Raw genomic sequence first — 8,354 nt, 5'->3', positions numbered from 1 at the left:
AGTTTCTTTCTTGATTGTGCCCATCTTCAACCATGCCCAAGTTAGGTTGTCACTTTTTCCTTCAATATTTTTTGGATGTTGCCCATGTAAGCATTTTTTTTCAGCCATTTACAGTGCAATCCTATGGAGAGTTACTCCAGTCTATTGATTTCAATGGGCTTAGACTGGTGTAACTCTTCGTAGGATTGCATTGTTAATCTATTCTCAGACTGTTTCTTCTTATATTCAGCCTTTGTTTCAGTTGTTTTAATGTGTTTTCTGTTTTCACAGCCTGTAGTAATTTTTCTGTACTTCTACTGATGTAATCATTCAGGCCTCTCTTTTCTTCCACTACCTGATGTACTTGTAACAGTCCTCTTCCACCAATTTTTCATGGCAAATATAACCTAAACATCATTTTTCATGTGTAAAAAGTGATGCATGTTCATTAGTTTTTGCATGTATTTATGGCCTTGATTGTATTTCCACCAGTTAATTATGACTTCAGAATTTTTCGTACCATCTTGATATATTCTTTCTGAGTCATTTCTTTTACTTTCATATGCAGGATGTTATCTAATTCTAATATTCCAAGATATTTATAATTTTCATTATTTGATAATGATTTCATAATGTCACAATTTTCATATTCTATTCCCTCAATATTTTTTACTTTTCCACGTTGCATGGAGAGTATTTTATTGTTGTTCTTGTTGTTATTATTATCTGTGACCAATGTACAGTAGAACACATTCAGAAATGGAGTCCAGCTCAACCTAGGTAAAGTACTGCATACTCTCAGATGGTATTTTTCCCAACAGAAGTGGTAATAATTTTTTATGCAATCTCTTCATGTTACACAAACTTGCAGCATGTAGATCAGACCACTTCTGATTCAGTGTCTACAGTACAAACAAACATTAAATATGGATTGATTACACTTGTTTAGCCACCGTTTGAGACTTGCAGTAAAGAACAATAATCCCTGCTAGTGGATGAAAGTGGATATTCTATTCTGTGTCACTGAACTGAGAGTTCAGAAGTAAGGGGATAATTATTTGAATTAGTTAACTCCAAGGTACGGCATACAGTGGAAACAAAATTTCACCCACATTCAGAATCAGGCAAATTTCATCTTTTGCTTACAACATTCATTTCTCTAGAATATTTGAAATATTAATTTTGCTTTACAATTTATAATATGTAATAGAACAGTATCAGTTTACTGATACTAAAAAGTTGTAATAGAACAGTGCTGTTCTATTACATCTTGCTTTCTCCTAAATCCCTATATCCAACAGTATCTAAGAGGTAATGTTGAAACAAAATGTGGACTAATTTAAGCATTTGAAATTTTCTGAGAAACTTCAAACAAGGATAAGTTACTTCGGAACACCTGCCCCCATTAGTTTGCAGCATTTGTGTAACATGAGCTTGTCTGTGAATCTCTCTACACATGGGCGCATGTTCGTCAAATGTCAGGAGATGCAATGTTAGCCAGGAAGCATAGCTTTGAAAGACAGAGCTGACAGAGATTGCTTGTGAGGGGACAGATTCTCTCACAGCCCTCCGCTGCCTCTGGTATGCTGGACAGTCTCCCCTTCCGGAGCTTTTACCCTGCCACCCTCGTTGTTTAAAACTTTGAATTAACCAAGCTTCAGCAGGAAAAGGTTAGGGGAGATGACAGGTGCAAAGGGCTGTCTCCTCCGGAGCGATCTCTGCTAGCTCTATCTTTCAAACTATGCTTCCCAGCTAACATTGCATCTCCCAACACGTAAAGAACACATCAGAGGTCTTGTGTAGAGAGACTTTTATGTGGGAACATTAGCCAATAAGGATTTCTGGTCTATCAAAAACCACCTCCAAGGAAGATCTCTGAACAGGAACCATTTCCAAAATGGGAGCTTGCAATTCCTAATGATTCACATTTTGGAAGAAACCATTGCTCAGTGGCAGAGCTCATGTTCTGTGTGTCCACTCAATCCTGGTACCTCCAGTTAAAATCAATGTCAGATACCAAGTGATGGGAAACCAGCCCCTTTTTCTTTTTGAGAGAACCTGTGCCATAGTAGGTGTGACAGACTCAGCTTCAGATGCTGAGATGTCCAGTCAGTGAGCTATGACTGACATGTTCCTCCCCCCCCCCGCCCACATGTGGCTAGCCTGAAATGGCAGTTGGGGATGGAATGTTGGGGAAGCTGTCAGTTGGAGTTGGAGAGAAAACAAGGGAGTAAAAGAGAGTGGGAGCCTGGCTTTAGACCAGAGAGGGTCAGCCAGAGAATCCTCTGTGAGAGGAAATAATGTTTGTGAAACACTTTTAGTCCTAGGACTAAAGTGGGGAAAACCAGCACTAATTCCTTCTTAGATTCAAGAGATCTGGGGATTATAGAGGGCCAAGGAAGTGGGTAGAGAGGAGTCTCCCCTTCAGTGCCAGGAACAGGGTCATAGCTCATAACTATAATGCCTGCTCAGTATCTAGGGTTTGTCTCAGTGGAGCACCCTTAAGTCTAGAGAGGAGGGAAAGTCGTGCTGTGTTGGTGTTTGAGTATATAAAGTGTAACATCTGTGAAGCAGTGTCAACCTCTGAAAGAAGCCAGCAACCTAGTGTTATTCCAAGTGTTTTGTGCCTCACACCAGTGAAGTTCCTGTACAAAAACCTTTGTTTCTTCAGTTCAAACACCTGCCTACCTGCCTTTACCTACTGTAAATAAGCCTTCAGTTACGTTTTGAACCTCCCCAAGCCTTGTGTGCCAGTTTATACTAAATGGAAGTGCAAACCCCTGATCTGTCCCCTACTAAGACTTGGCTGGGTAACCACTTTTAATAATCCCTAAGAGTGGGACAAGAAGGAAAGTTGAAGCTTAACATCAACCACACCACCAGAGGCTTCCCAGCCCAGTATACAGCTTCATAGGCTTAAAGAGGATAAGTTTTACCTCTGGGTAGGGGAAGGTCAGCCTGAGTTGGACGTGGGTTTGTGGCAGTAGGCAATGGTAAGCTTAGAGGAACTGATAGTGGGACTCGGTCTAAGCAGCTTCCTTTGGTCGCACTTCAGCTTTTCCTTTTATCCTTCCACTGAAGCCACCAGCAACTCTCTCAATTTGTAAATAAATAGTTAAAAGCACATTATCAGTGGTTTTCTGAGAGCTAGTGGCTTCTTATCTTCATACCTTGGTTGTAGCAGCAACTCAAGTGCCACTGTTTGACCTGTAGGTGTCACCCACAGCCAAGTTACCTGTGTAGTTCACAGGTCCATACTCTGAAAAGCAAACAATGTAACCATGCAAAATATACACGCACACAATGAGTTATAGCCTTTGACTGAGTTTTCCAGAAGAAATTCCACAGGCAGGCTGTTGAGGTAATGGGAGAATCAATGCATGCTGAACTTCCTTCCCTCACATCTCTCAAAAGTCATCCTGATTTTGGGAGATAGGGCAAACTTTTGCAGCAGTGGCAATTGCTTATAGGCACAGGAGTCGTTAAGAACAGGTAAGTTCCTACCCCTATATTATAACAAATGGAAAATTAGAATTGCTCTTAATCTTCTCCCAAGAACAATTTGCTTCTAGAAAATGGTCAACTTATAATAATTTGATGTAAAACTACCACCCAGTTGATCCTAGAGAGTTGTTGAGACAGTGTAAATTATGAATGTGCCAGTAAGAATAAGTTGAAATGAAGCATAACTCTTCAATGGAAGAGTGGCAAGTGTGTGTTAAGCTAGAATGAGTGGAAAGAACCTACTTGCTTTCATCATAATTAGTTAGTCCAACATAGGATTGGCTATTTGGTATATTTTTGATTTACTATTTGAACAAACTATATATTTTCAAAATATTCTGACCATCCCACCATCTTATTTAAGAGCTACCAAGAGCTGATATCCCACAAGGCCTTTTAGAATGTCTCAATAGTCTTGATTGTTCAGTTTCCCCAGACATTAACGTGTTGCTTCTCTGTACTTTATGCACATTAAGGCACATTTGTATAAAGATTCAGAATTTTTCCTTGCAACTTAAAATAATCATTATTTAATAATACTAGCAATGTATACAAGTACCATTTACAAAAGGCAACTTCTTTTTGCTTTTTCATATTTTTGCATAGGCATGATTTCGTTTTCAATGCTTCTTTATTAAAAAATAAAGAACACAGACAACTTACGAGGCCTCTATATGGGAAGCAAATGACACAGTATTTGTCCCACCTCGGAAAGACTCAAAGCTTCCAATGCAAATCTTCCCACAAAGGGCTGCCATGTGAGTACAGAAGGTGCGAAGGTGTGGTGGGTTGAATGATGCATCTGGTTCCTGTATCCACCATTTCTTGTAAAGCAAAGTTGGTGGGGCTTCCATGCTTGTGAAGGAGCAGGGATGGTACTTCATGTGTTTGCATTTTTACAAAAACTCTTTAGCATCCGCCCCCCATTCTATGCTATTTGTATAAGCACTATGCCTTCTGTTCACACCATACATCGGTTTTTATTATTGTTGTTGGTCCGCACACAGTGCAAGAGAATACAATATGATCAACAGCTAGGACATTTCACCGGGGAAGCGATGCCCCTCCAGCTTTGCGGATGCCAACAACAAAAAGGTTCTGCAACTCCAGATGTTTCAGGGTGCAACAAACTTGGGAGGGGGGGCTGAGGAAGAAAGGAAGCCCATGAATTTCGCCCCTAATTTTCGTGAGCCGCGTAGCCGCAGCAGCTCAGCCTTTGCCTGCCCACCAGGAAAAGGAGGGGACTGCTCGCGCCACGGTCTCGTGGGGAAAAGCCCTTTATCCCAATTTAGAGGGGCTGGGGGAGGACCCCCGGGGGCCCAGCCAGGAAGCGCACGTCCCCTTTCCCCTCCCCATCGCTTCGCGGTGCAGTCTGTGGCTCCTTTGTCGATGCCTGGAGGGCTGTTTGAAAAAAATGCTGTGCCTTTCCTCACCCCCCCCCCTCCGTTTTTCCTGAAAGGGAGCCAGGCTGAGCGAAAATGTGCAGCCCTGTCCTAGAATGCCCTTTTCTCCCTCTCCTTCCCTTCTCCTCCTCTCCCCGGAGTTTCTCAAGGTCCCCCTGGATAATCCCCCATCTCGCGGGGAGGGGGTTCAGCTGACGGTCGCCCGCCTTGTTTACATGCTCCGGTCTCTCCCGTTGGCCAGGCAGGAAAACTTTGCCGGGGCCCCGGCCGGGTGTTTCTTCTCCCCCCCTCCCCGATTCCTCCCACCTCCACCTTCGCGGACGATCCGAGCCTCCAGCCACCCAAGCCGGGGCGCGCAGGGCAAAGAGGATGCCTTCGAGGGTGAGTAGAACGCAAAGCCGCCTCGTCTCCCCCCTCTCCGGCTGGCCCACTTCCCAGGGCTGTACTGTGATCAAACCCTCCAGCTTGGAGGGGGCTGAGCTCTTGCGCTTGAACCCGCCTCCGCCAGATCTCATTTCCCTAAAAGAAAAAAAGAGAGAGAGAGAGGAGAGGGGGGGAAACCTCCCATCTCTTTCCATTTCTCTTCCCCCCCTCCCCTTTCCCATTCCTGTTTTTTTTCCCCCCTTTCAGTTCCGTGGAGCATTTCCCGGGACCTGCCAGCATGCCTGCATCCAGGGGGGGGCTGCTGTTCCTTTCCTTCCTGGTCCTGGGACAAGCAATGGATTTTACAGATTACAGCTATGTCCTGGAAGAAGAGGAAGAAGACACTGACCCAATTGACTATAAGGACCCTTGCAAAGCTGGTAAGGCTTGGGAAGGGGGGGGGGGAGACACCCCACTGCCAGCAATGCAATCGGTGCTCCTGCTGTGATGATCTCCTTTTGCAATTTTTTGTTTTGTTATTGGGGGTAGGCAAAAGGGAAGCGGTGGTCTTTTGTGTGTCTGGAAACTGCATCGAGGCTCTGAAAAGGGCAGAGGGGCTGGTTGAACCTGGGTCATGCACGTTGCCTAGTTGGCAGTGCAGCTTGCAGACAAAAGAAAAGAGGAAAGTTTTTTCTTCTTCTCTCCACTTCCCCCCTCCTTTTCTCCTTTCTATGTTGTAAAAGAACTCGTAGACTATAAAGTTCAGGCTGAGAAAGAAAGACCGTCTTTGGTATGCAAACTCCAGAGCTTTAGAAGTAATGCTTTATAAAAGGTCTCCTTCTGCGGTCTCTACTGCAGCAAATTAAATTGTGCTTTTCCCTCTGTAAATTAATATTTTCTTCTTCCCCTCCCCCCATCCCTTTACAATTTTTGTTTGCATTTACAGTTCTTTGTGTAGTGGTGATGGCCGGAGGCCTTGTGTGTTTTCTGTATATGCCTGCCGAGGGGGTGCCTGTGCATTGAAGGAAAGTAAACAGACTTGCAAGGGATAAAGATGAGAAAGTTGTCAGGATGCGCCCCTTGATGCCTCTGCCTGTGCTTAGAAGGTGAAGGGCAGTGTGCATGGACTGGATCTAGCTCACCTTTTTATCCTTTCAAGCATTTCCTGTCTAAAAGCAATTTTCCTTCTTCACTACTGGTTACAGCTGTCAAAAGAAGCATGTTTTTCAGGCTCACAGGACACTCATCCTCAGTTGCTCACCCGGTACTTCTGCAACATTTTAATTGTTAAGTGGCGTGTCTGCCTAATTGTATGTATGGACCCACATGAGGGATGTGTGTGTTGTTGTGTACACACAGCTGCATGAATGTGTGTGTGACTGATAAAACATTTGGAGATCACAGTTTCAAATCTTCAGATTGCAGTTTCCTCTGCTCTTTGTCCAGTGCTACAGTGTGACGTGTCCTGTCTCTCTCCACCATACACTATGGGCTGTGAAAATTACACAGACCCCTCTAACTTTTGTCACTTACATGGACTGGCATGAACTTATTCACGTTGCAGTATCTTGCGCACATGGAGTGCAAGAGATCAAACTTGCTAAAACTGTGCCCTCTGGTTTGGTAACTCAACAGACAAGTCCAAAGGGCTGTAAATAAAGGGCCTGTTTTTTCTTCAATAGCCTAAGGGGGGATAATTCCACTGAACCTGTGCTCCATTGAACAGTGTTTTAATCTTGATGCCAATACAATCAGTAGTGGAACCCAGAATGACTTTTGATAGTGCCAGCTCAGGCTGCTGTTGGCAGAATGCCTGAAGCACTGTCTTTAACTTTTGGAGGTAGTTGTAAGCACATTTAATGTGAAATTACAAGACTGCCCCAAGGTCTCTCTAAAGTGAAATAGAGTGATTAACACAAGTTCTCTTTTGCTGCTTTGGGTATCCTAATAGTGTTATCTATAGAAGCGATTAAATGATGGTAACAGTCAAAATATAGTGATTGTGGATGCTGTTCTGAGCTACATACTGTCCCCTTACTGCCTTTGTGTTTTCCCAGCTGTATCATGGGGATAGTCATTGTCCTGTTTAGCTTACAAAAATATCCTGTGCCTTATGAGTCAAAGAAAGTTGCTGGGGGTTGGGTGCTCTGTCTTACTTAACTTCCAGTTATAATTTGCATGACATCCTGTCTCTGCCAATTCATAGAAAGCTCTTTGCCTTTCCACAGTTGGAACAGTGGGAGTACAGGTTCCACATGGGCTAATCCCATTATGATCCTAATATAGAGTTAATATTTATTCCATAAAGTATTAATATAAAAGGAACTTTCAGAGTCCTGGGTATTTGCATATTATTAGGGTATATATTACTTTCACTGGACAGCAGGCCTGTTTTTTGTTTTAATTAGATCCCATTTTCTCTTGGAGAACCAAAATAAAACCTAAATAAATAAAAACAGAATAGTGTTCATTGAAGTATAGAATACTGTAAACCACCCATTCTGGTTCAAACATGGAAAAAGGCTGCCTAAAATTCTGTTATCCTCATTTTTTAAAAGGTGCCTGATTGGAAGTGAGAATAGTGATAAAATATGATCAGTGCTGGAGTTAAGATAATCTGAAAAGCTTCCAAGGGGGGAAAGTTCTTTTTTGGAGTTTCTGTATTGTCCTGTCTCTACAGGCCATCCTGTCTCTACAGGCCATATTTGGTCTCTGAGGTACTTTTCTGTGACCCAGAGGCTACTACCCAAATCCTAAAGTTATTTTAAAAAGCTACTTACTCAGGTTCTAGCTCTCAAAGTTACTAACATAAACTTGGAAGTGGGATGTGTGGCTTGATTCCATTACTTGGTAGCTGGAAGACAAATGCCTTCAGATGTCTTAGTAAAAGATAGAGACTATAGTCTATACTGCTATGTATTGTCTGTTGTGTAAGTATGATCCTATTAGGTAGTTTCTGTGTTGTTTAGTATGTCAGGTTTAGAATTGCTTATGTTCTAGTTCAGCATTTTTTCAGCTCTGTATTGGATTTCTGCTTGTATTCAGATTTTTACACATTCACATTTATTAATTTATATACCTAATGCAGTGTTTATTGAAATGTCT

The 8,354-nt window shown here is 42.7% G+C and overlaps 1 protein-coding gene across 4 annotated transcripts in view; it reads left to right on the top strand.

Moving 5' to 3' along the window:
- The first annotated feature begins 3,316 nt into the window (after positions 1-3,316).
- Positions 3,317-8,354, top strand: part of BMP1 (bone morphogenetic protein 1) — a 160,522-nt gene continuing 155,484 nt past the window's right edge. Inside the window, exons 1-5 of one of the 4 annotated variants that reach the window (XM_054997759.1) lie at positions 3,317-3,471; positions 4,090-4,241; positions 4,491-4,578; positions 5,128-5,267; positions 5,517-5,689. In XM_054997759.1, the coding sequence (XP_054853734.1) occupies positions 5,548-5,689 (142 nt within the window). In that variant the 5' untranslated portion in view covers positions 3,317-3,471; positions 4,090-4,241; positions 4,491-4,578; positions 5,128-5,267; positions 5,517-5,547. Of the gene's footprint in view, positions 3,472-4,089; positions 4,242-4,490; positions 5,268-5,516; positions 5,690-8,354 lie in introns of all 4 variants that reach the window. The other 3 variants (XM_054997760.1, XM_054997758.1, XM_054997757.1) reach the window with 3 other exon arrangements.

The sequence above is a fragment of the Eublepharis macularius genome, chromosome 14, assembly GCF_028583425.1.
Source record: "Eublepharis macularius isolate TG4126 chromosome 14, MPM_Emac_v1.0, whole genome shotgun sequence".
In the NCBI taxonomy this organism is placed as follows: Eukaryota; Metazoa; Chordata; class Lepidosauria; order Squamata; family Eublepharidae; genus Eublepharis; species Eublepharis macularius.
This window is presented reverse-complemented; position numbering and strand designations above follow the sequence as displayed.